Here is a 27,891-nt window from a genome sequence, read left to right on the forward strand (position 1 = left end):
CCAATTTAAAATAACTTTGGCACAGAAAGAGCTGAAATATGGAGGAGAACAGTAGTCACAATAAACAAGGGATTAGTCTATGGTACTGGACTCCTTAAACTACTGATATTAAGAATTGCCTTTTAGTTCTGTGCTGAAGACCCTGGCAGGTATCACTAAAAAGAGTGATACCTGCCAGAGTGGTTAGACTAGATTTTGACTAGTTAAATTACTTTTATAATTTACGTCAAAGGGATGATTGAGTTTGCTTTTACTGCACTATGTAGTACAAAAAAAAAAATAAAACTTTTATCTTTTATTTAGCAGGGTGTGGCATGTACTGCACTTCAATCAGATCTTCAACATTTCCTAGTTTCCAGCCCTCAGAGGGAATGTGTGGTGGCTCTTGGAAAAGGGAAAGCAGGTAGCAAGGCTGGTGTGCTGAGTGACAGGAATCTGGAAGACTCTCATTTGGGCTTAAGTTCATCATGCAGGGAGGGAGCGTGGCTGTAGCTGATCCGCTGAAATGCACTGATGCAGAGACTTATATTCGACTTGACATACTGGGCAAGAGCTTAGAACAAAGCAAAAGCAATCCCCTCCAGAAAAACGAGTATGTAAAAAAAGCCTCATTTCTTTTGGTTCATGAAAACTCCAAACATTTCCCATTTATATCTGCAAGCTTTTAATGGAAAACAAAAGCAGTTTTTAAGATGAAAATGTTCTGTATTCGCATGTGATTCTTAAAAAGAACAAGCTATTTTGAGCAGTGAATTGCAAGCCGGCCAGTGAAGGAAGCTGCAATATGCTCCTAGGAAGTTTTCATTCCTCCCTGTGTTTTGCAGCGGAATGACATGTACAGTAATTTCAGAAAACAATCCTGAGCAGGGAAATTTCAGCTCTGAGCCTTCTCTCCCTCTTTCTGGCTCCTGAAAGGAAGCGCATTGAGGACCGTGGCGAGGCAGGCTTGTGTCGACACCATAATGTTGGCAGTGCAGAGTGCCTTGCTGTGCTTTGACATCACTCCTCCAAGTCTGGGTTTCAGGCAAAATTCATTCACAGTGGCTAACGAATCCCAGTGAAATTTATTGGGACCAGAATTGCACCAATAATGTTAACTGGAGCTGTCCTCTGCAGAGCACATCTGCAGGACAGGCAGAGGGAGGACTGAGCTCAGCTCACAAATTAAATGTCACTGTGTTCAGAGTTGTTAGTTAGTAATGCAAAATCTTTGAATCACAGAATGATTGAGGTTGGAAGGGACCTCTAGAGATCATCCAGTCCAACACCCCCTGCTCCAGTAAGGACACCCAGAGCACAGGGCACAGGAAGGAATGAACCCTAAAAAAATGTACTGAACCCCTTCAGGGCTGCATGGTCTGTTCCACTATCAACATCCTACCTCATCACCCTACAGAGACTAATTCCCCTATTGAAATATTTGTTGTCGCTTTATGAAAGGTTGCAAATGTTAATGAGAGCTGACTATTAAATAGTTTTCATAGTTTTCAAGTGATTAATAAACTTGATTAATTTTCAAGTCATCTAGGAGTTTCAAGTATCAAAGAGTTGAAAATAAATTTCAGTAAAAATTCAGAGAAGGCTTCTGTTGCCATCAGGTTCCTCACTGGTTTGTTTCAGAAAAACTTATGTTGTCTTATCATATATTAACATCATTAAGTGTCAGGACCGTTTAGATAATTTCCATTTTCTTGCTTGTGACTGCCAAAACTTCTCTTCACTGGGACAAGACTGGTAACTGTGGAAAGATACAGTTCTCAAAAATTGCTTCTTTTGGTAAACTTTGGAGTTTGTTGGCTGACCAACAAACTGACTAAATAGATTTCTTGCTTTAAAGAAACCAGTGTGATGATTATGCCAGTGTCACCACAGAAGTCTTGCAGGATTCCAAGTCCCACTATATTCTCTTCAAAATGCAAAAGGCATCAAGAGATTTAAATAATGCTGGTCTTTTGTGTTCTGCAGAATAGAAAAGATTCTTAGCTGGGTCAGCGCTGCCATCTGCAGCTCAAAACTGGCAGAACCATGCAATCTTCACTAAGAATACACATACAGTGAACAAAGTTTCACTACAGAATTTGCGGAAACTGTCAGGGAGACAAGAGCATTGACTGAAGAGAGCATACAGAAATAAAATCAGCGATAGACTACATAAATCTGTGACATATACAAGTAAGGTAAAAGGGAATTTTCATATCCTTCTGCTAATCTTCACTGCTATCAGGATATAGGAGTATATGTATCAGAATATACAAGTACAAGAGAATCAGTGTTAGAACAAAGATCATAAAGTCAAATCCATTCTTGGTGTAACAGGAGTGATCTCAGAGCTGGATCCGCCCACTAACCTGGCTCTGCTGATAACTGAAGGAAATCGTACGTGGATCCGTATTCGCCGAATCCCCCAGCTCCTGTCTGCAGTGCCTCCAGGATCTTCTCATGTAACTCCCTTAAAACACATGGATTTTGAAAGCAATGAATGTTGGTCTTCTCTCCTGAAACAAAGGAAAGTCATTAAAAGTAAAATAAATCAAATCCTTCCAGATGTGCTGTGCTAAGGCAAGAAACCGTGTGCTTTATCGTGTTCCCTGCTTCCACTTCCTTGCGGCCCGGGGCTTTGCCCTTACCGCTTTCTCGAGTTGGACCCAAGCCCTGTCATTGATGAATTGTCTGTAGGATCCATGTGGAGCTCCATCAAAAGCACTGACACCTGACACCAACCTGCATGGATATATGTCCCAGCATGTGCTGGACACCCAAGAAAACCTACTTTTTGTTCCAGTGACTCCCTTGCCTGTAAAGGCCTGTGTTCCTCCATGGCACTGAATCCAACCCATGGCTATTCACAGTGAGGCAGTAATGGTCCCAATGACACCTCTGTGATGAGTTCAGATGCATGACTGGAAACCTGTTCCAATAGTACTGTGCTAATAAGAACCATGTGTGCTTCCTTCAGTATCTTTTAATTCTTCAGGGAAAAAGTAGATCATCTGATACTGGTTCTTTTAAATATGTTTTAAACACTAAAAGATGAGTAATTTTTCTTTTAACTTGGGGCTTGGTTCAATTGCCCCACCCTTGAGACACCTTCTGGTATCTAAAACATTGGCATGGAGCTTTGTGGCCTTCTGGAGTAGCAAGAGAGAAGAGGCTGCTCACCCCAGGCAGTGCAGCTGGCACCAGGCCCCTATGGCAGCCAAAGGAACCCCAACATTCCTCCTGTCCAAAGGGGAGCCTGTAAAGCTTTAACTGTGCCTCATCATGCATTGGCAGTAAAGGTTCAGATCCCCAGAAATGTAGAAATTATTTATGTGATCACACATTGTCACTGCGCCCAAGTCTTTAAGGCCTATGTGTTTCCTGAGTCAATGATTCTGTGCTGTCCAGAATATGCTTGTAGAAAAGGTCAGTTTTGCTGGTGTTCTAAGTATTACTGCTATTATTACAGTATTGCAGTGAAGCTTTGCACATTTTAATATTATCCAGTACTTGAAGCAGGTTAAAATGGGTATTTTGAAAGGACATCTCACAAAATGGGATTGGATGATCTGTGGGGGATAGGCAACCTAAGCCTCAGGCCTCTTCTTTATGCACATGAATGTAGGAGTATGTAAAACATTTCATTACCTTTTTTTAAGAAGTCAGTTTTTAGAAGGTTGGAGTCGAACCAGGCTGCCAGTTCCCCTGTTCATTGTCAGTTAAAGATGGCAGGTGCTTTTGGCCAACTCGTCCATTAAACACATCTTGTTCCTACATTTTTAATCTAGCTCTTTGCAGAAACCCAGATCCTGAGTGTCACTGGCAGATTCTTCAGAATTAAGATAATTGGGCCACCATCTTTTTCAGGGATTTGTTTTTGAGTCACTTTAGCCTTCAAGTAGGTCTCAAAGGTCACTGAAAATGACTGAGAGATTTAATATCAATCATCATTAATCCGGCTCTTTTCACATTCGTGTCCAATTCACAGCAGCTAGATGCAGTTAAAATGGACTTGTCACTGCTGAGTGCAATACCTTCCTATGACTCTGGCCTCCGGAGCTGACCTTACAATTTAAAGACTTTAGAGAGGGCAATGGGCTGAGAACTGCTCAGCCCCAGGCACAGACGACGGATCCGGCTGCTCCTTATGGAGCTCAGGAAGCAGCGAGTGAGCACCCCGGCCCAGCACTTGTCCTGTGGGTCCAGCCCTGCAGGCATTGGGTTGGGGTTTGTCCTTAACCTAGCGTGTGAACTCAACCATACTGTGGATGGATGATCTCCAGAGGCCCCATCCAACCTTAACCATTCTGTGATTCTGTGAATCAGCTCTCAAGGTACCCACCCACGGCAGGGCCCGTGCTGAGGGCCCTCCTCAGCACACATTGTGGTCAGTGCACAACAGAAAGTGTCTTTGCCAGGTGATTTTTTCTTCATTGACAGCAGTAAATGTATATATGGAGAAGTAAATGTGTCATGAGTAATGCGTCCTTAAGGAAATCTCAGAGGGCCCTACATACCAATTCACGTGCTTTGGAACCAGAAGCAGTAGACCTATTTAAAAATAGTGCTCTGGGCTGGCTAACTTGGTTTGTTAAGAATTATCACAGCTGGCTGTTTTATGCCGAGCAGTATCTGCTCATGGTGGAGCAATTTAGCCAGTGCTCCCAAACCCCAGGCTTCTGGGCACTGGAGCACTGGTTGGATTAGGAGCACCACAGGCACGAGAGCCTGCGCCAGTGCCGGCCGCGTTCACAACAGGTTCGGAAAGAAACCAACACACCGAAGCCCTAGTACATGCTTCAGAACCTAATGCCCTTAATTTTGGGTAGAATATCAGACCAGAGGGAAATCCAAGCCCGAAGTGCACAGTCTGATAGTAGCTGTCTCTCTGTTAGATTACCTTGCTGACATTTACTTACAAAAATCTCTGTAAAAAAATGTGGCAGCCACAAATTCCATTTCTGCACCTCATACCACCTCTTCATTCTTCTCCCTGCTTTATGTTAGCTTCCTTTTAATTGCTGCTAATGAAAGGCTTGTCAGGAGATAGAGCCAATACATAATGATGTTTAAATGCTGCTTTCTGTGCTTGGTCCTGGCAGCAGATCCCTTCCAGCATTTCTTTCTTCATTCTTTCTCCGTTCATATGAATGGGAGCGGTGGGTGCATGGGGAAAGCAGCACAGGCCCCTGCTCTGCAGCCCAGAGGGGACAATTTGACTTATCTCTCATATGTTTGTAAAGGCATGGAAGGAGAACATCAACTGCTAAAATAAACCCAAGGTGATCCTTCAGCAAGACCTGCTAACATTATGTAAAAAACACCCTCTTGTTTCACTCAAAACATGTGTTAACTCGAGTTATGCTTTTCTAGAGTTTCCTTTCTAACTTACAATAATTTGATCAACTTGTTGCCTTACTCCTGTCGGTAAAATGCCAAATCCTCCCTGCTTTCCAATGCATTTCTGCTATGGAAAGTGACTCTAAAAAGGGCTTGCAGGCACCAGGTTTATTCTGTGCCAGCTATTTCCATATCAAATGTGCTCAATTAGCAAGTAAGAAACTTTTTCCCCCTATTTGTCAGCCCCACACATGTCAGTTGGAACCTAGGGGTCAATCTGGGTTTTTCCTTTTCATGTACAGTGACCAAAAACCAGTGATTCTGCAAGCCAGAGTAAGCCCTCAATTACATGCGTGCAGCTCCCTAGTCTTCTGTGGCTTTGCATAAGGTTTAACTGACTGGAAATGATTCTGTGGTGATAAACAGGAGGGAATAGAAACCAGCTCCCTCCGCTCGTTCTGCTAGATCTGCTGTGCTAACAGGAGCAAAAAGCAGTGAACGGTGCTTTTAATTATTAAGGGAACAGAGAGAAAATATGTTAGAAGCAACTGTATTTGAAGAAGCAGTCTGCTTGAAAGTCCATGTTTTCAAAAATCTCCAGCTTCTACATAATAGAGTATTCAAGCTGACAAGGGAAGTAAAATGCTTCCCTTCTCTTGGACATGTCATTAATGTGATAGGAAGAGAATATATAGTTCTCGTAACAAAACGGGAGCGAAATAATTTAAATTATTTTGCATGAAATAGCAAGATCTCATTCAGAAGAATGCTTTATAGTGTAGCAGGTCAGAGATCATTGTGTGTATGTTTTGCTATACTAAAATGAGCCGTAATCTGCTATGAGCATTTTATCATTTATTAATTCATATTTGCAGCTCTGGCAATCAGAGATGAAAGTTTCTTGCTCTTCTGAAGTCTGTGTAGTCTGAATGATGTTTACCTGATTTTTTTTTTAATATTCAATGTAGTATTTATAGTGTTATATACTATTAGATAGTAAACAACAAGATCTTTCTCCATTCAGAGTCTGATCTGGGAATCCCAGTGCAGATTAAACCAAACATAATCTGTTAGCAATAAGGAAAAAAAAAAAAAGGCCAAGAATGTAATTTCAAGCTATGTAAATACTGAACAAGTGGATCATTAGATGAAACCATCGACTTTGATTTTGTCTTCCAGTTGTGTGTAATACTGGAGCCAATGCAGGAACTGATGTCAAGACATAAAACTTACAATCTAAGTCCTCGAGACTGCTTGAAGACTTGCTTGTTTCAAAAATGGCAGAGAATGGTGGCACCACCAGGTATGTTTGATTTCCAGTATTTAATATTTTATAATTAAAAGAACACAGAAATAATGAAAAAAAAAACTGCAAATCTACTGATACAGAGAAATGAAAAGAATTAAAACATTAAGAATTAAAACATTCAGAATTAAAACATTATTCTGATGTTATGTAATTTCAGTCTGATGCCACATAGTGTGAAGCAAGATTTATAGATATGCACATTCAGATGGTTTCACTGTGAACAAGGTATAATTTAATACAAAAACGTGCGTAGATAGAATGTAAAATGCCCACTGGCTCCATTAGAAGTCATAGTTTATGTAAGTCAGCTTCCTGCTGTGATTCTGGAATTACAGCTACAATTCATAATTAGTTATCTTCAAACCTAAAATAATTTTACTTACAGCACTGGACTTCATCTTTCTCCTCTTACATCCCAAAATAACAATATACTTATTTTCAGATTATTACAAATTTGGACACTTCAAGGTATTCACATGGATACCCAGGCCATATCATGTCAAATTATTGTCACATTAGTTCTCTTCCAATTTAAGACAAGTGATATAAATATCTTGACTTAGTCTAAATTTTGAAACCTCACAGAGAATTCGAATTGAGCCCGTCTAACATGTGCTATGAGAATGCCGGTTCTAAAGATGAAGACCATGTCAGAGATAGAGGGAAATGATGTGATCTTAGTTTGGATGTGGTTTTGATGTCCCTTCATCCTTTGTCACTAGCAGTCACCTGGGGATGTGGCCCACATAGGAATAGCAAGAGCTCTGTTTTTATTTAGCACTGCCTGTTCCTTGCAGTGCGGCCTTCAGTAAGTTGCACCGTCCCTTCGAACATGGTAGTTAGTTACTCTGATGCTCCTATTGATAAGCGGTTTTCAAAATAGTGATGGGAGAATAAACTTCATTAATTCTTTTCTCAAAACTGAAAGCAGATTCATTGGATTGGGCACAAATAATATTCTAAGGTTTTAAGTTAAAGCTAAATTAACCATTAGTAGTAGGCATAGTACTACTAGCAGTAAACTACTAGTAGTTGTAAACATATGAATTTAAAACTGAATGAGAAAATACTTTAGCACATCTGCTTGCAGCTCACTCTAGTACATACTTTACAATACCTCCGTTTTCTTTGCTTCTTACCACTTTATTGCAGCAGAACCCACAAGACAACCGACCACCAAACGGAGGAAAAGGAAAAACTCAACCAGCAGCACTTCCAACAGCAGTGCTGGGAACAACGCAAATAGCACCAACAGCAAGAAAAAGTCAGCAGCTGCAAACCTGAGTCTATCAAGTCAGGTACCTGTAAGTCTCACTTTTCTTTTAGGCCTGAATCACTTACAGCGCTTTAATTCTTTCCTTGTGTTGTAAAGAAGGTGCATTCTTGAGCCTAAGCTATCGCAGGCAAAAAGCAGTCTTGCACAGTGTGCCGTGGAGGCTGGGGAATTAGTGGGGAAATGGGAAGAATCCAGTCTGCAGAGCAGTTTTAATGAGTGACCCTCAAGCAAGGGATTTCCCAAGGAAGAGATGTCATTTTTTAAGGCCTGGGCCAACTCCTGTTCATGTCAAAGGAAGTTTTTCCACTGGCAGTGGGAATCATATTGGGCCTCCTATTGTTAGGTAGAATGTGAGCACCGATAGTGTCTTTCCAAATGCCATCTGCACGAGTGGAGCAGGAGGAATGCAGACCAGAGCAGGCACTGGTCTGGCCACATCCCCATCTCACCTCTAGTCGGTGCCCGTTTCAGATGCTTCAGAGGAACAGGTTATGAGCTAATTTACCTATTCCTTCTCAAAGCACTCCGTTTGCAGAGAGTAGATCCCCTGGAAGGTGGGTGTCTGTTTAGTTGACATCCTAAATACATAGGAAAACATCTAATCATTTCTTGAAGCCTGCTAGCACTTTATCAGTGTCCTGTTTATTGTTCTACTCCCTGCATAGGGGTAATTGGCCCCAAATTGTGACAAAGTGTACTTTAATCAATAAGGAGGCAGTTCACATGTTTTAAAGCTAGGGGAATTCATTTGACATTATAGGAACTATAATGTGGTATCTGGTGAATAGCTTGTGAGGATTTTTATTGGGAATCTGATCAGCAGGTAAAAAGGGCCAAACTTTTTTGAAGCATCTAGCTCTTCCATTAGCACACAGCGGGCACTTCCTAGATAGCCTGACTGCCCGGCTGAAAAAGGGAATGGACTAATACCAGTGATATGAAATAAAGATTTTTGTTTAGCAACAGATTCAGCAATCCAGTTTACAGCAGCTTTGAGCTTCAGAACAGTAAACTCATATTTTTCATATTTTCTTCTTGTCATATTCAAATTTTCACATGGCTCCCTTCCCTGGAGTCAGATTCCTTCCCTAATATAGGCATCTCTGGGCTTTTCTGGCAGCACAGAGCAGTGTGAAGGCCAGTACCTGATCCCCTGGTGGCAGCGGCCCCTCTGCCTCGCCAACTGTGTCTGCCAAAGCCACCCTTGGATCAATACACGGCCATACTTAAGGGAAAAAAGAAACATCAATTAGGTGTAAAACTGAGCAACCAGCTACTTCCCTGCTGTCTCCAAGTTTCAAAGACTGTAAAATCACTTTCTCTCTGCCCTGAGTTCAGTTCAGTAGAACCAGCACCTGACCCTCCGCGTCTTACAAGCCTCCTCTTCCCTGGAGATGGGTTGGCTTTTGTTAGGTTCAGTGGTAGCCACGTGTCCGTGTACATGTGAGTGTAATTGGGCCCTCTGAGAGTTGTCCAGCACTCCCAGTGATAGGGAAGCTGCCTTTAGGTTCTCAAAGGCTTCTCCTGCCTGGTGAAGCAGTCAAGGCTACTCTTGCTGATGGTAATGACATTTTTACATCTGAGACATAGTGGTGGAGTTTACCATTACTTGAGGGATGGTTTTTTAATTTTCATTGACTTTCAGAACACTGAATAGTGAATATTTTTCAATATTGTTTGGTCAGTAGAAAGGTGGTCCTAAGTGTTTGGTATGGGCACCAAGTTCCATTTTCAGGACACGTCTCCTTTTAGTCTGCACAGTGGAGAATGCTTAGCTGCTTGATTTGTCATGCCAGCAGCTTTCCCCATCTCCCCCAAGGCAAAGGTAACAAGCCAGATGGAACTGATGGTTGGGCCACCCTGTAGTGTAGAATGAGCTTAAAATAATTTTAGCTGTAGGATATTTTGCTGAAAACCTCTTCAACACTTTTCAGTTGAATGCAGAAATGTTGTTGTGTGTCTTCCAAATCATGCATTCTTTGAAATGAGCAACACTCAACTACAGACATGCCACTATGTCTAGAGTTAGCTGAATGTCACAGTAACTTGCTGCCTCCTTGTCTTAACCTCACCCAAGAGCAAGTCAATCGGTAGTTAATGTTTGATTGGCTTTATATCCAATAACATACTAGGTAGACTCAAATGCAATTAGATGGTTTTTGTCTAAGTAGAAGCTGCATTTGGTCGTAGTGCTTTCTGTAACTGGGACTTTTCCGCTTCGTAGAAAAAGCTCCTGAAAGCACTCTCAGTTTTAAGTGTTTTCCCCCTACTATTAGATAAGAGGAGTGAAACTGCTGCATGTTTTGTTCCCGGGTGACTCTCATAAGCAGAGATAGCTTCACTTGTATTTTTCCCATATCATTCTCTCTGGACAACCATCAACTACAGTGAGCTCCTATACACACCAAACCTGGATTAACGTGAAGTCCAGATGTAGGCTTTTTCTTTTTCTGCAGTGATTTCATCCCAGCCAGCAGACACTCTGTCCACCACAATACAGTCCAGTTCCTTCATTCCTGTTACTTTTATGCTTCTATTTTAGTTTCTCTTTGACAGTAAATGAATCTTTGTATGGCCTCTACTTTAATCTTTCTTGGTTTAGAACCAATAGTAATTGCTCAGTTCTGCTTCTGCAGTGACACTGTGTGCAGTCTGGCAGATATGTGAACTTGCCAACCATGTTTGTCACCCAGATCATGTGCTCCTCTTTCTACAGAGATGTCTAGACAGGTGAACACTCCATGTTCAGCACAGTGACCAGAAAGTGGTACCATCGGCTAAGACAAAGTTTGAAACTTTACGGAGCTTGGACATTTTCCCCATAGTCCATTCCTGATTTTCAGATAAATATGTTAGGCTAATATTAAGCAGTGAGATGAAGAAGTATTTGTTACTTACATATTCTTCTTCAATAAACAGCAGTTGTGCCCTATTCTCTACCAACATATTTTCTGATCGGTTCTTTAGGCAGGGACTTTACTGATGTTATAGAGAGAAGCCCAGAAAGGGAAGCCACGTGGCTCCATTTCCATGGGTGGGTCAGGCTGGCACTGCATCCTAAAGTTCATCTGCTGAATTCTACCCCATCAGCATCATTTGTGCCCTTCATGTTGCCTTAATTTATTAGTACTTTGAATGTTGTGACATATTCTAGTACGTGTTTAATGACACAGTCATCAAAAGCATCTTAAGAGTCTCATCAGTAGTTTGAAAAGGGTCATTCTCAATCTATCCTTGTGTCTCTAGTTCTTATATTTCTTCAATCCTGATAAATAAAAGACAGTTTCACTCTTTTGATGGTCACTTGAGCTCTCTTAAACTCTGTTTTCCCTTGTAGTGTGGAGGTCTCTCTGATTCCGTTATTTGTCACTCTACTGGTGACAAAACTACCTTCAGCATCTCCTCTTGTGAGTATGACTCTCTCTGCCAAAGCCCCCACCTAACACATTTCTGACCTTTGGGGAGCTTTCTTTGAGCCAATGCAGGTAGCTGGGGTGCTGCGTGATTGCACTGCAGAATTGGTGTGTTTGGGTTGCAGTTTTACACCGCAGTCCTCTTAGTTGCTCAGCGATTCTTTTGACCTGAGCCTGGAGGTGCTCAGAGAGCGTGGGTTTGGTGGCTTACAGCCCCACCACTGAAGTCCAATAGCACAAATGCAGAGACACGTTGCTCACCAGAAGTTGACTTCTGTTAGTTTTCTTTGGTGCAGGCTAAGTTATAACCATAAAAAGACTCTGGCTTTTGTTTAGTTTGTTAAGATAGTTGACAAAACCAGGATCCAGATCCAAACCTAGCCAAGGTATAAGTCCCTCTGATACATTAGTGTTAGCAGATTCCAGTTGTTTGACCTGCTCTCAGATTTTTTCCATGATCCTGGTAATGTCTGATCTTTGGAAGAAATGTTGACCTATTGGGCAAAAATCTAAATGATTACCACTTTCCTTCTGGTCTGACCAAAAAGCAAGGGTGGGCAATACTTCACGGGTGTCCTCTTATGTTTGGAGCAAGCTGCAGCGTTTTCTCCAGTTCTTGCTCAATTTTCAAGCCTTCCTCACAGGCTGAGATACTTTCCTTGGCATTTTTCTTACTCTTCTGAGTTTTGGATAAAAGCTTTCTTGCAAGCCAGGCCCTTGTGTAGAGACCACTGACCTGTATTCTGTGATCTGGGGATTCCAGGTATGGGCAAGATGATCAAAAGCGGTCCTTAGAGCCCTATCACTTAAATACTAATGCTTTCAGCTAAGTTAATGATACATTGATCCATTTTGATCTAACTGGATTTGGAAATTTGACAACAATGCACTGTGATGTGCATAACATCACAGTCTAAGCACCATTTCTCTAAGCTGTTCCCAGCTCTAGTCAGAGAAATTGATAGGTGTGTTTTGTTTTCAATTAATAATTAACATCTCCTGAGTATAATCTTTTAATCACGAACCGAGTAAAATATCAGTGATACTGGAAAGAATAAAGCATCCCCACATTCCACTAAGTAAATCGAATATTATTTGGTACATTTGGTACATTCCGGGTCATAATTAGAGCCTCCCTTCAGTGAGCCACATACCTCAGTAATCTCAGTTTCTCTCGTAGTTCTTCATAAGCTCCTCAAATGCCAAATTCATAAGTACAGCTGCTAATGTGAAAAGAAACACTACAAGTTTCAGAAAAATGGGATGGATTTAGAGTCTTTTGTAATGGATCGTGTAGTACCCAAAGCTGCAGTTCCAGGGCTACAAGTTTAATGTCAGAAACTTCCCCATGTCTCCAAACTGTGCAATTCCAGATGTAAGATTTAGCCCAAAGGAGACAAGAGTGAGCAAACTGCTGGTTGTGCTTGAGGAAAAATATTCCAAACAAGACCAGAATGTCAAGTTGCAAGAAAGCCTTGTGATGAGATGTGAAAGATAACCATTCAACTCAAGCAAGTGTTTGCTCTGAAACCTAATTAAAATGTCAGTTCCTGTTTCTACAGACCATTTCTGCACAAATGTCAGACTGGTGATTTTATTTCGGAGGTAGTGACCATTACTGGTGTGGGCAGCAATAGGGCTGTGAGTCATTCGTAATTGTTGTAACAAGTCATATTATCAAAATTATCCCCATTAAGGCAATTCCCTGAGAGAAAGGGAGGAGGGAAAGACAGAAGGAAGGAAGGAAGAGGTATCTTATTCTTTTGGCTTAGCACTGAGAGATTCTCTGGCTGCTAAATTGAGCACAATTTTAAGTCCTTGATTTTAAGTCCTTGAAGCATAAGGCTTATTGGAATAAAGTGCTTGATAGTTGTAGATGTTTTTAATTATTTCAGACTGGTGAATCAGTGTTTGTGTCCTTCTGGGGCTATGCAGCAGTCACTGTCACACACTGAGCTGGGCTGTGTCTTTGCAGCAGTGAAGATGGCAAGCACAGATATGGGGAATTTTTCCTGGCCTACTCTGCTTTTGTACCTGTGGACTCCAGCATAACATTGTTCAGCCACAGGATCATTTCTAAAATATTAGATTGAAAAGGCTAGTTATGTAACTGAGCACAGCCTAGCAAAACTGGGAAGTTAGGTACAAAGAAGATGAAGCCTGAGAAATGACAGGTCTGCTAAACAGAAGTGTTTGCCTTGGAGCTGCGTATGAAGTGATCTCTGTGTATAGTTTGTATGCATCGATTTAAGCTTGGATAATAATTAGGGATCTTGCAGGATGAAAGGTATGCTATACATGAAAGCTGCGATTGTGATTATATTATTAAATAATACATATCTATCACCTAATGTGAAACATCCACTGCTTTATTTACGGTGCTTCACTGCAAGCATATTTTACTAGCATGAGACCTTCCTTGACCAAAAATGTTGTTTCTAATCACGGAGTAACTTAACAAGATTGAGTGACTACAGTCTAAAACTTTCTAAACCTAATCTAGTGAAAAATGTGCTACCATAACTAGGCCATAGCAGTGTGTGCTGCCATGCAAGAGACTAGGGTTTAATTCTTGGATTCTGCTTCTCACTCCATGAGCAGGAGCTAGGAGCACTCCAGAGCTGCAGCCTCAACCCTGGGAGGGATGGAGCCTTGTGTCATTCAACAGCAGTGACCCCCACTGGCCAATTTAAGGAGAAGCATTGAGGGGCTCTAAAAGGAGTCACTTCCAGTCCTCCTCAGAGGTTGGTGGTCATTGCACGGGAACTAGTGAGTGGAGGTTCAATGGGGGTCAGTCGGTGGGGACTTCAGCTGGCAGTCTGAGGAGCAGAATCCTCTTGGGGAGGAAACCGCATGTGCGCTTCCTGAGAAAGTGGTTTTGCCTGACGTATTATAAGTGGCAGGATTGTAAAGAATATATATATATACACACATATATATCTCTTAATGTCCTATAACTAATGCTGTGATATCTATTTTTTAAATAGAATCAGATAAAACTCCACTAACCTCAGTGTAACAGTTTAATTCCCAGAGAGAGGCAGGCATATTCAGTAGCATGGAGAGAAAGAGAAGGGCAAACCGTCCTCTCAGTGGGTGCCGCTGTGTTAAAGGAATGATATTTGCCAAGACTCTGAGAGATTGGAGGTGGAAATAGGGACAGGGCCCCTGAGCATCTCCCCGCTGACGCCCGCGCGGTTCCTGTCGCACAGGGAGCCGTTCCTCAGTGCAGTGTTAGACGACCCAAGCAGCAAAGCCCTCGCTGCTCTCTTGGGATAATTCTCAGCCTGCTCTCCTGGGTATCAGCAATATTGTCTTGCCAGTGGAAGTTACATTTTCCTTTATTTAATGCTATCTTAGCACCGTAGTTAATATCTCATCAGACTGGCCTAAAGCGGCCCTCTTCCCTTCAGCTCTTGCAGCTCTTAAGCACGTTCCCCCTCCCAGTCATTCGGTCAATATAACACACACCTAATTCCCTTACCTGGCCTCCCCAGGCAGCTCTTCCAGGCCCCTGGACATGCCCAGTGCCCTTCCCGAGTTTCATCCAAGTTTCCCAAGTTTCATGCAATAGAGCCAGGCCTGTGGCAGCGCTCGGAAGCGGAGTGGCCTCCAAGGCCGGCGCTGGGAGCACCGGGTTGGCGCCACGGGTGCCTCGCTGCGCGCCCCGGTGTCCCTGGGGTGTCCTGGGGTGTCCCTGGGGTGTCCTGGGGTGTCCTGGGGTGTCCCTGGGGTGTCCCTGGGGTGTCCCTCCCTTCCCCACCGCGACCCCCTGCACACGCAGCCCCACCTCGCTGCTCTCGCCCGGCGGCGCCGGCATCGGCGCTGCTGCAGACGAGACATTTTGGGAGGTTTAGGGGTGGAATGAGGGAGCACAGACTTGCTGTCATGAGCACCTTCGTCTTTTGTGTCCCTGTTGCAAAGCTGCGTGGTGATTTGCCATAACAAATTATTTTACTGATACAGGGAGTTACAAAATATTAGGCAATGTAAAGAAGAAATCATATAGGAGATTCCATCTTCTCACACATTTTTCACATAGCACGGGCTGAAACGATGGTTAAAACATTCTTCTGTAGCGTGTCAGCCTTTGCTGAGCCGTATCAGAACCAGTGTAAAGGCAGGCAGCGACTCGTGTGGTTTCATGGTGAATGAAGGGCATACCTGGGAGAAAAAGTCTTATTATACGCAAACATGTGTCTTTTGTTTGCTTTTTCCAAACGCTTTCACGTCCATAAGCAGGAACAGATCCTTTAAAACACAAATCTGCTGTTCCCTGGGGTTCCCTGAAGGGCCGGTTAGATCCGCAGGCCGAAAGGCACCAGAGCTCTGGGGCACCCTTCCCAAGGGCTCCCAAACGGGAGGGAAGGAGCAGCCCCGGGTCCTGGCAGCGCCTGGCGCCTTCCCTTCACACAGAGGGAACCAGAGGCCCCTCCGGCTCCGCTTTCCAGCCTCTGGAAAGGGCCTCTGCTTTCCAGGGCCAGGCTGCAGGGGCTGCGGGCCCGCGATGCTCGGGACTGCAGCAGGCGGTTTCCTTGTTGTCATGGAAGGACAATTTGTGCTTAAAGCAGGGATTAGATGAATTCCTTCTTTCTCGCATGCTTCAGTTTTTGATGACTACTAGCTTCATCAGTGTAATTATAATTAGCACTCTTCATCTTCCTTTTATGGTTACCAGCTGGACAGATTGGTCCTCTTACTGCACAGATTGGCAGCAGGGTTGCCTACATGGAGTTAGGTGACAGGCACCATGAAATAACAGATGGTAAATTCAGGGCTTGTTGGCAATCAGCAGGTTTTTGCTAATGGCTTAATTAGCTATGCAAATTGTCAAATCAGTGTGAACATTGTTTTTATCGAAAACTTTACCTAAATTAATTACCATAATTAAGTAGCAGAATGTCAAGTATATTGGCTGCGTGAAAGGGCTTGGCTGGCTAAGGATAAGAGAGTTACCATCTTCATTAGAGTGCTGTGCTCCACATTTGAGACGTCTGAGAATAAGAAACGTGGTTTCTTTTAAACCAGTTTTAACACAGGAATATCACAGAGTTGCAACCGAGATGCACCCTGGTGCCTTTCCAATAAAATGGCTTAGGAAAGAGATACTGGATAAAGACTAAAGTTTCCGCAGGCTGCTTGTGCTTTCAAGCACGTGTGCGTTTCCCAGGTACCTGCCTTTCAGCCCTGGCGTTTCTGGCACCCAGAGGCATGAGCGTGCGGCTAGAGGGGAGCGTCGGGGTTTCCATGTAAATCAGAAACGCAACATAAGCCTGTCTGCTGGTTCCTGCTATTGAGGAACTTTTAGCTCTGTTGTACAAATATCGCAAAGTTAAGACATGCCAATTCTCTAACATGCTTTTTTTAAGTTGATTTTTTCTCTCTCAAGGTTTCCATATAACAAATATTGGGTGCTGTTCACAGGATGTGATGGTGGTAGGAGAACCAACTCTGATGGGAGGCGAATTCGGGGATGAAGACGAAAGGCTTATCACTAGATTAGAGAACACACAGTATGATGCAGCAAATGGCATGGATGATGAAGAAGATTTCAACAATTCACCTGCACTGGGAAATAACAGCCCGTGGAACAGCAAACCTCCTGCTAACCAGGAGACCAAATCCGAAAACCCTACACCACAAGCTTCCCAATAGGCTATTCTGCAGTAGCACCCACTGAAATGTATGTCAGGGGGTTATTAATTACTGTTTCACAGCATTCTTTAAAGAACAACAAGAGAACAAAAATACCTTTCAACAGATACAGAATCTATTTCTAAACTAAAGCTCTCTGATGTTTTTTTAATTAGGGAAAAATCATGTATAAGCTTCCACGCACATTTCTTGGAAGCTTTCACACACAACATGATACTGGCACTGACCTCAATTAAAATAATTGAAAATTGTATAGCATCTCATGGCGAATTTCTGACAACGCTTATTATTGGAGGGGTTGTTTTTTTCCTCATCAAACAATGGCCATATTTTAACAAGTCATCAGTGCTCAGGATCTCATTGACATAACTATGTAAAACTTTTTACAATTGTAAAATATTTTCTGCTTTTCAACTTGCACCTGAAATTTCTTGTTTCAGAAAAAAAAATCAGCTTTTAAGGAAAAATAATTTAAAGTAACTTCTGTTCTTTCTTTAACTCTTCTTTCATTGGTTAAACATTTAACGGATCCAGCATTTTTAATTCACATTTAGCTGATGCCAATAGAAACTCCTTCCATCATTAAATAAGTGCTGAAACAAGAAACGTCTTTTTTCATCAAAGACATGAGAAATATTTTTATGTGGAAAAAGACACCCAGTCCTATGAGAGTTTATGCTTTGTAAAATTGCTGTTGATCCAGATATTTTAAAGCCATGTAATCCATTAACTTTGTGGGCAGCTTAATAAATCTAAAACTTTTGTGTTTCTATTATTGTATCTGAGTTGGCTTTGTTGTTATTTCTTTTCATGGTATAATTCTTGTATAATATTTTTGTAAAGCCCTCAAAACTTTTTTTCCTCTTTTTTTTTTTTTTTTTTTGGATTCCAGTGTATTTATGTGAAACTTTATAAAAGAAACTAATATTTTTTTCATTTACATATTAATATGTTCAGCTCATCCCGTAAAGACACAGTGAGTCAGTGTGTTATATAATACAACTGTATTTTATGTATGCTTTGCCAATAAGTGTGCCAATAAACTGTGTTAACAAACGCGCTCGTGCCTGGTGCCTTGCGGGGCGCAGGGAGCCCCGCAGACTGAGAGCCCCCCACACCGCCGAGAGAGCCGGGCCCAGCAGCCACCCCAGAGCAGGGGCCCCTGAGCGCTTTTAGCCGTGCAGTTTCTGGGTGGGATCGCGCCCAAAAGCGGCGAAGCCCCCGTGCAAGCGGCAGCGCGGAGCAGGGCGCCCTGTCCTGCCGCTTGGGAGATGGCTCTTGCATCCAAGCGAAGCGCCGACGTGTCCGACGTCGGGGCCTTGCTGCCGAAAGCAAAATCCTGTTTTAATGAAGTGCAGCACCCGGGATAGGCCCCACAGGAGGGCTGCCAAAAAACGACCATTCGGGTTGCTCTGGGAACTAGGCCCTCAGTGCAGAATGTGTCAGCTACAGGGGAGGGTTTAAAACTAAATAAATAACAAGCATGGCCTGAGATGGTCTGCATAGACACCAACGTTGCTCCTTCATAACACTTGCAGGATACAGGAAGCAGTAGGTCTATCAATCAGTGACTTTATGAGCGCTGATTTTTCCATGTAAATAATTAAGTTCACACTATATCCCATTAAAGGATCACTGGCCCCTATATAGTTGCAATAACATTACAATTATACACTGTAATTCTAATGTTCAAAAACACTAATCATCCGTATTACATTTCCATGAGCACACTCTAAAAGGCGTTCCTTATTATTAATCTTTCAAGACTGGCACGACCATTTCAATTTTTAAAGGATTTATGGTGTCATGTTGCTCCTGTTGTTTCAGTAAATAAACACAGGAACATTTGAAAAATGGGTAAGAGACTCCGCAGAGCGCTGTCCTTGAATTAATCTGGAAGGACACTTTTTCCATAACCCCTCCGAAACCCACTCCGCGAGCCATCAATCCATCCTATTGTGGTGAGGGTGGATAACAGATGGAGCTGCTTTTATTTATTCACTTATTTATTCATAAAGAAAATGTCCAAATGGGCTGGATTAACGTGGTGGTCGGAGGCAGAGCAGCTGACCATGCCGCAGTCTTCATCGCTTCTCCCTTCATCCCCATGCTGGGAGAGGTGGCACCAGCTTCTCCTTTTCTATTTCAAATTACACTCTGATCCCGTGTCTCTCCCCATGTTCTTGGGAACATTTTCCCTGCTGGCAGAGAATTAAGGTACAACATCTACTTTTAATAGCAGATTATATGCCTTCTGGTTGTGGGATCCAGTTAAGTGGTGTTTTTCCAGCTTTATATGCTGCTCTACCACCGCGTGCACAGAAGTGGGGAAGGTGGATAAGATCACCGGTGAGCTGAAGCAACAAGTTCAGGGGAGCTGAGGTTGGTGCCTGAAAAATGAAAGCTTGAAACTAACAATTAATTTTACTGTAATCTAATCTTACCACCCACGCGGACATTGTAGCTCTTTTAGAATTGGAAGGAAATAATGTTGTTGACACTTTCCTCTGGGGAACTGTGCAATTATTAAAAGGAGGAAGGAAACTTATCTCATGATGCTGAAATACTTTCAAAGAGAAAGATTTTTTTTTTTTGTTTTAGCTAAATGGAGGGAAATAGTGGCCCTGAGAAGCACCCTGTCAAATCAGAGGGAGGAAATTCTGGGAGTTTACTTAGAAAAGCAGGATCATGTCATTAGTAAAGGGACCAAGAAAGAACACTGATAACTAAGGTAATTGCTGTTATGATGGACTTGGAGCGCGTAAAGTCTCCTAAGCAGCGGTGCATTTTGATTGTGTTTTGAATAGCTTTGTTTGGGGAGGTTTTTCCCTCGGGTCAGCAAAGTCCAGCTCCCAGAGAGCACCTCCTGAGACCATTTCGGTTCTCCCTAAAGCGCCTCCTTTCCCCCTTTCCAAAGCAAGCCAAGTGGGGCCAATGTGGATCTTTGTGGCCTTATGGTGGGTATCTGCAGGAGGAAGGGATGCACAGGTCTCACCACCTTCACCTAGGAATGTGCATGTAATAGGAAAATAGGACAATCCAGGGTGGAAGGGACTTCTGGGATAACCAGAGAGCTGCTAGAGGTGTAACTAGTGTTTGTGTTTGGGAATGTCTGTGCAGGTCATGAGCAGCTAGTTTGTAACCCTGGTCCTGGAGGAGGTCACATCTTGCGCTCTAGGGATACCAGGCAACTCCATCCTTGGGGAACTGGGAATAGGTTCCCTTTCTTAGGGAGATGCTAGGAAAATCGGCCTTGAATTATACAAGGGGGGAAAAAAAAAAAAAAAGGATACTACTGAATAGAAAGGCAAAATACTGGGCTTTAATGGGTATTCCCTAGCAGCAGGGTGGAGAGGGGCTCTTTGCCTTAGCCTTTGCCGCAAGACACCATTAAGGAGCCTAAACGATGGAGCTCAGCCATAAGAATGGACTAAATTTTGCAATTTCATGGCCTCCATGAAAATCCCATTTTACCAGAGGCAGGATGAAAGAGCAAACATGAATGATTGATGCTGAAGGAAACCCAGTTTGTGCCTAATAATTCCTGGAGAAACTGCTAATGGAGACTGAATAGTCCTGAAAATATTTCTTGATACTGCAAGTGCGGTCAAGTAGTCCTCTGGTGATATACAGCATGTCCAAATTAAAGCTGCCTTGGGGCACGAGCGACCCCAGCAGCTGCTTCTGCTGAGATGTATGTATGGATGATATGTATGTTTCTTCTAGCTTTTTGACAGCCTATTTTTATACAAGGCTGAGGCCTGAATCTTCTACTATATTAATAGGAGTTATTGAATATTTAGCATCACATAAACTGATTTTATCCTAACATATCGCTACCCTTGTACTAGGGAATATGTTAGTACCCCAGTATTGCAGTTTGGCAGATGGTACCTTTAGATAAAGACTCACTCATGGAAGTCTATAAATTTATGGAACATGTGGCTATGCCTCATGAAAAGCTAGTAATTTCCACTGAATATTCACAAAATTCAAATTTGTTCTAGTTTAGCATGCTATTTTGACAGCAAGTAGTATCAGTTGCTTCCAAGGAAGAAGATTTATTAAGAGCAGCCTTGGAGCAATCCAAATGCAGGAGCGATCTGCCCTGACCTGAGGGGCCAATTCTGAAATACAAAGAATCATATCACTTACATCAAGAAATATTTTTGATTTTAGTGGGTAGATGGGTAATCTTAATCCCTAAGCACACTCGAAAACACCGTTATGCACAGATACAGAGAGCAAAGATGGCATCAGGAATAAACATTTCTGCATATTGAACTGAGCCCTACTAAAAGCCTGCAGCCACAGACGGGCACAAGCACCTCAGGTGGGACTGATAGGTGTTAATTAGCAAAAGCAGATAAATGCAGCCCTGAAAAGACAGGCACATGATGCTGTTAGGGAAGCTGGCCAGGGAAGGGGTTTTAGCTGCAGTACTAGGGCAGAGGCAGCTGCTGATGCCTTTCCTCCGGGACACCAAGCTCAGCCTTGCTTCATCTCAACGCTGCAAGCTGTAACTCCTCAGGTTTATTTTCTTTTTTTGGTGTTGTTTTGGTGGGGTGTTTTTGCTTTTTGTGATTGTGCTGTTATCTAGGCTATAGATCTTTCTCAGGTGACTTGCTAGGTGCAAACTGGCCTGCAGAAATGTCTTTAGAGCTGGAGGTGCAGGAGAAAACCACTATTTCATGCTATGCAAAATGAATCTATTCTTTGGAGACTGAGTATTGCATTGCCTTGGTTTAATTATTATCTCTGTCTCAACAACTCTGAATTCATCTGAGATGGTGTGTACCACTTTGTATCGAACAGCTATAATGCACATGGCTAGCATGTCCCTTGTAAATACATTAGGAGACATTTTAGCAGAAGCTCAATATGAAACAGGTATTTAACGCTCCTTATCATATTCAGTTGCGACTCTATTTCATCATGTGTAGTTTCATCCTCCTTGAGTGATCTCTTGGGGACTTGAGTACTGGAAAAGCTTTTAAGACTTGTCTGGTGTTTTCTGACATTGTGTTGGCTTTTCTAATTCAGTTTTCTCTCATCTGTCTTTAGTAGCTTAAGAAAATTTGTTTGTTTTTGTAACCTTTCACCTCTTTTTGGCTACATGAAAGACGCAGCGTGGGCCTTGTTTGTGCCTTTCCCTTCCCTCAGGAGCAAGGTGGCTCTCGCCCAGGCTGCTGCAAGGCAGCGTGTTGAGCAGAGTAGGTGTGAGATCCAGCAAGCATGACAGATTCCGGGACTTGTGCCTCTCTTTGGATGCAGCCTCCTTTTTGAAAGAGAATTTTCAGCTGCTTTCATTGAAATCTCCCTTTTTGGTCATTTCAATGTGTGACAAGAGAGAAAAAAAAAAGCTAGTGACTGGAGCATTTCTTTTCACAGAGGCTTTTCAGCAGCTCTATATTATTGTCTCAGTTCCTAAATCACCAGATTCTCACATATGAATTTTTACAGGACTTCCATTTATGAGTTCAGTTTGTAGCTGGGGTTTCCATGGATAGTCAAGATCATCCACTGTGTTTCCTGAGCTGTGTAGGACTGGGATAGCCTTGTGTTTGCGTGTGACAGCTGCCACCTTCTAGCTGTCTTTGCTGCCATGGGAAGAGGGGGGCTCTGAGTTGTTTTTGTTCAGTAAGTTTTGTCTTGTGGATATTTCTGCCTAAATGGTCAAGGAAGAGAAGTTAAATACTCCTCTTTCTCTCCAGGGGAAAAAAAAAATTAAATATTTTGGGTTTCTTTTGTGTTTGTTTTTGAAGCCAAAATCCCCTTTAGAAGGATCTAACCCACGAGTTTCATGCAACAAGGCCTGGCTTTGCTGTAGATGCCAGCTGTGCTCTTGTGGGGGAGAGAAAAGGAACACAAAACAAAACTAATGACCCATTTGTAGTGAGCGATTGAACAAGGGGTTCCACAGGGAGCTGGCGTGTTCAGGCTCCAGACCTCCTGATAGTGGGATGTGGCTCTTGAAATGGAGACAGTGTGGCCAAGAACCACGATTTTATTGTGGCAATCGAGCGCTGATGGCAGCTGGTGGAGAAGGGCATGGGGGCTGAGGTGGCGGTTGCCTTGAAACCTTCAAAGGGCTTCAGGAAGCGGCAATGTGGGCGCTGTGTTTCTAGGACAAGCTGCTGAGGAAGGGGAGAGCTGCGCTCCATGCCGGGGCCGCCGGGCCGCGTGCAGCTCGGGCCTGTGGCAGCGCAGGGCGCGTGTGAGCAGGATTGCTGCTCAGGGCGGCGGAACTGGATTTAGTTAAACAATGTGATAACGTGGGCCTTGCCAAAATGGTTCTGCTTCCTCAGCAGCCTCCTTTCACATGGGCTGTGGAGAGGGCCGGAGTCACCAGTTACTCCATCTTTTGCCTCTTCTGTGCCTGCGCTGAGACGCCACCATGTCACCTACCCCGCGCTTGCCCCCTTCCCTGCTCCCCTCAAGCTGCTTGGGCCCTGTGTGAAGCCACTCGCCAGCCTAGGTGACCTGAGGTGCTCACGGGCCCTGGTGTGAGCAAGCCGGCATGGAGCGGTGCCTGCCTGGGTCCCTTTATCAGTGGTATTAAATTCCTTTGCGCAGGTATTTCCACAGCTGTGAGTTATTCAACATAAACTCCTACTGGAGGAGAGAATAGGCTGCAAATAACCCACCAGGGAGCAATCTCTTAAGTGCTAGTCATCCAGCAAATTCCTTTATTCTCAATTTTTATAGCGGGATTACTTGATGTAGAGGATATGTCCAGTTTATAATGTATTTGATTATTTGTAGCAGTTATCTTGTGGAGTGAACTCCATTTAAGGTGGACAAGGATTTTTGGAACTAGATAGATGTGATGTTAATTTCCAAAACTAACCTCATTCTCAGTGTAGCCTGGGCTATTGCTTACACCCTTGAGAATATCTCTTTTCTGGTCATTTTTCAAACCCCAATTGTTTTCTTACTTCCTACCCAGCCTACCTTAGCCTGTAATTTCTGTTTCCCATAACTCTTCTTCCCAACTATCCCTGTTTCACTGCAATCTGTTTCCTCCATCATAAGCCAGTATGGATTGTGCCCTAAGAAAAGAAAGTCCTTTTTATTTTCCACTTCCCCAGCTCCCTTGATGTCTCTGGCTTTGGGAAAGTCCCCCTTGCCTTGGAGCACGTGAGGTGTTGCACAATTTGAAATCCCACATTAAAACACCTTGCACACCAATTAAATAAACACCTTGCCTGTGATGCCACCTTTGAGTCACAATCAAAGCCACACTCACGTGCTGCCCTCCACACAGAGAAACCTTTTCCAAGGAAATATGCACCTTTTCCCCGGTATTAGGCTTATGTTCACCTAGGGACAGTAGACCCATATACAACACTGTTTGCTGGTATCTTCACACTGAACTATGATCACTGTTCCAGGAGGGCTGCACTAGGAACGGTCTCACCAGGACAGCAGGATAGGGCAGTGATTTTCAGTGTGGCTCCAGGAGTCCCTACATATGTCATTAGCACCAAAGGTTGTGTGCATTTCTGTCCATGCTGAAGGAGCTGGGAAAGAGCGAGGTTTGTGTTTGGGGGCTAGTTTACAAACTCTATTGGGTCTGCGAAAGGGGTGAGGTTGTTCCCCACACATTGTCCTGTGTGACAATGTGCAGTTCAGGAGCTTCTGTGGTGTCTCTGGCTCTATCCAGCATGGACATGTAGGAAAACCCCTCTGGGTCAGCCTCGCAGTCCAACCTGCCCTGCTGTCTGACACCACGACAGGGATGTCCTGGGGGAGCCTGTGAAACCAACTGCTCTCCACAGCCCGTTGCTCACGTGCCCCCAGCACTGGGATCCACTGTGTTAGGGCTGCTCTTACAGTGCCTGCTGCCTTCCAGATCCATTAATGGACCTGTCATCCAGGAACTCCTTTAATGCCTTTGAAGCTCTATTTACTCTCAGCTTTACTGCCCCAGTGATAGATTTAAAAGCTTTTTATCTCTTGCCTAAAATGCTTTTGGGTGATCTATGGGTTTCAGTGAGGGTCCCTACTTCTTGTGTCAGGGTATCTGTTGAACTGTGATTCCTCATCAGCTTCTCTGTCATCTTGCTACTTTTGCAGCTACTAACCCCTGACTGGCACTCCTGCCTGAGCATTTTGGAGACCCACCCTGTCACAGGACTGGTTCCTGTGACACCAGGAGTGGTGACCAGGCTGGAGCAGCCGTTTCCGCCTCTGCAGCCTGGTCTGCATCTCTAGCCTGTGCCAAGGGAATAAGCTCTGGAATGTGTATTCCCAATGTGTGCCGCCTGAACTGAGTGGGTCTGGCTTCAGGGTGTCAGCTCACTTGAAGGCCTCTTTTAATTCTGTGTGTTTATGGTGGCACAGTGGTGTGGTTTCCAAGTGTTGTGTGTTTTTTATTTGTGTAACTTCCATTGAAGCTTTAGCTACAAAGTTTTTATTAAAAAAAAAAAATCAAAGTGCCACTTTACAGTGCTGGGATTTCAGTCCTATCATCTCCATCCTTTTTACAGACTATTCAGCTAGCAATATTCAGAGTTTTTCTTAATGTCTTCCATCTCCTCTGCACTCCTGGGAAGAGGCCAGCCATCAGCCAAGCAGCAAGTAAATAGACTGCTTGCATTTAGTGTTGTGACCGGCACATATGTTTTCAGTGAAAAGTTTATTTGCCAGAAAAGAAGGTAGTTTGTGATTTTAGGTTGACTTTTGGTCAGTCATTTTGAATTAATAAATATAGAAGGATTTAGGAAGTGCAGAAAGTTCATTTCAATTTTTCTGAAACAAATGAGTTTTGTGCAGTTTGACTGGGCCCTTTTTTACCAACAAGAAAAAAGAGGGGCGGTGGGAAGGGAAGAAAAGAGGCAGGGGATTCTCCAGCCCCAACCCAGTGACTAAGCTAGAGGGGTGAAATAAATTCATTTCCTTTGGCTCCCATTTGCCTCCAGCCTCAGCCATTACCCTGTTCTCCACCTCTCCCGCACCAAAGCTCCCACTTGCAGCCCCTCCATTACATGTGTCCAAAACCCTTGTCTTTTCCCTGCCATGTGCCTGGATCAAGGGTCACCTTCATCTGACATCTCAGCCTGCTCTGTCCAAGTGTCTGCCTTTCCCAACTCACCCAGAGCTCCCTGGCCTTCAGGATTCATCTGGTGAATGCAGCGTTTTAATCATTCTTTATTTGAAAGAGGACTCAAGGGTTTCAAAGATTTTTCTCCCCCACCCCCACCCCAAGTTCTTTGTGATCATTCAGTAAGTTGAAAAACTCCATTGTCTCCAGTTGTGTTGCTACTATGGGAAGCATGGGGCCCTCTTAGTACAGCGGGAATGATGGGAGAGAACCAGGGTGTCCCATAAAGAGGTGACATGTTCCCTTAGGGGCAGCTAATGCTGCTTATTTTCAGTGAAATAAAATTGCTGCTAAAACAGTCAACACTTCTGGGGTTTCAAGAACAACTATTTCAGCCTGTGCAGTCTCCTGGCAGCACCTACCACTGCAGTTCTGTGAAATAATGATCCTTATCCATAGGTGCTGCAAATGGAGCTCCCTGTGCAGAGCAGAAGAGGTTAACAGATGAACATCCTGGATTGCACTATGTGTTTCAAGATGATCCTGACAATTACTGGCATAAGGAACCACAATCTGGCTTCAGAGTCATTTTGGATACCTCTTCCCACAGAGGGGTGGTCTGGCTCCATGCAGGCTCTGCACTGTCTCCAACCCAACTTTGGGCTCTCCTGGCCAGCTCCAGAGCTGCCTGTCTGCAGTTCCCAGCCTGAGCAAACCCCTCGTTTGCTCCTCATTGCAGCATTCTTGCAAGATGAACACACCTGTACTCTAACTGCTGGTCATTTAGCAAACGACCTCATTTAGAAACTAACCCCCTCAGTCCAATTATCCTTCTTCAGCCATGTGTCCTTATGTAGCAGCATTGCTCATTTATATGCTAATTTTCCTAAGTCTACTTCAAAGGGGAGAATTGTTTGTTAAAAATCCTATGCTCTAGCCTCAGTTCAGACCATCTCATTATTTACCTGCAAATTTAGGGAGATATGGGTAGAAGCTCTGTTCTTTTATGATCTATTGTCTAGGTGATCAAAGGAAACCATTCAATATGAAGATCAAAAAGAGTCTGGCTCCCAGCAGCCTGGCAGCTGGCTCTACCAACTCCCTAGTCCACAACCTCTGTTATAAGTAATGACTGATTTTACTATTAAATAACTTTTGATTACAAATTGCAGGGAAAAAATACCCTTCACAGTCACATCTCTTTACTGAGGTGTTAATGAAACTAGGCTTCATATCAATATTATCTCAATTATTAGTCAAGGAATAATCAGTATGTATATAGTTGTCTCTATTAATAATCCTCAGATAATGAAAAATATCCCACAGACATAACTAATGCTGCTTGACAAATTGCTCGTGGCCCACAACTAACCCAGATTTTGTTTCTTATATAGATATACTGCTCAAAGGATTTTTAAGCCAGGAACTCGGACACAAAACTGTTTACTGTTTAGAGAAGCCAAAAGCAGTGGCTGTAGGTTGAACTATCAAACTGGGACACCTCGTGTCCCAGTCGGTTAGGGAATTATGTCAACCGATTAACACAATGTGAATAATGAACCCAGGCTTTTCAGGGCTGACATAATTCCTCAACCTAAGAAATTTCAAGAGCCATGACTTGTAGAAATCCTATTCTTGCAGAAATGATAACCCATGGAATTTTTTAGCCTTACCACAGATAAATGTTAGATGGAGTGCAGCTTTTCTTAGAAAAATAACATGAGGAATAAAAAAGTATATACGTCTGGGCTTTATTCTTTTCTTTCAAGCTGACACTGTTATTCAGTATGGTATGTCTTTTTTCCACACCACAAATGGCAATAAAGAAGAGGCTGGGAAGTGAAGTGTGTTTGTGGGATCTGTAGTGGGGAAA

The 27,891-nt window shown here is 43.3% G+C and overlaps 1 protein-coding gene and 1 long non-coding RNA gene across 7 annotated transcripts in view; both read left to right on the plus strand.

Moving 5' to 3' along the window:
- The window catches only part of LDB2 (LIM domain binding 2), a 189,904-nt gene extending 171,876 nt beyond the window's left edge, over positions 1–18,028 (plus strand). The window contains exons 6-9 of one of the 6 annotated variants that reach the window (XM_026052400.1): positions 6,499–6,622; positions 7,781–7,926; positions 13,919–14,061; positions 16,742–18,028. In XM_026052400.1, coding sequence (XP_025908185.1) covers positions 6,499–6,622; positions 7,781–7,926; positions 13,919–14,023 — 375 coding nt within the window. In that variant the 3' untranslated portion in view covers positions 14,024–14,061; positions 16,742–18,028. Of the gene's footprint in view, positions 1–6,498; positions 6,623–7,780; positions 7,933–13,918; positions 14,062–16,741 lie in introns of all 6 variants that reach the window. The other 5 variants (XM_026052401.1, XM_026052396.1, XM_026052398.1 and 2 more) reach the window with 5 other exon arrangements.
- A 3,385-nt stretch (positions 18,029–21,413) lies between these two features.
- LOC112958532 lies at positions 21,414–27,881 on the plus strand. The gene is made up of 2 exons (XR_003251438.1): positions 21,414–21,503; positions 26,478–27,881. It is a non-coding gene; the product is annotated as an uncharacterized LOC112958532 (long non-coding RNA).
- Positions 27,882–27,891: the final 10 nt, after the last annotated feature.

Source organism: Nothoprocta perdicaria, unplaced genomic scaffold, assembly GCF_003342845.1.
Source record: "Nothoprocta perdicaria isolate Ctin4 unplaced genomic scaffold, notPer1 scaffold_88, whole genome shotgun sequence".
Classification (NCBI taxonomy): domain Eukaryota; kingdom Metazoa; phylum Chordata; class Aves; order Tinamiformes; family Tinamidae; genus Nothoprocta; species Nothoprocta perdicaria.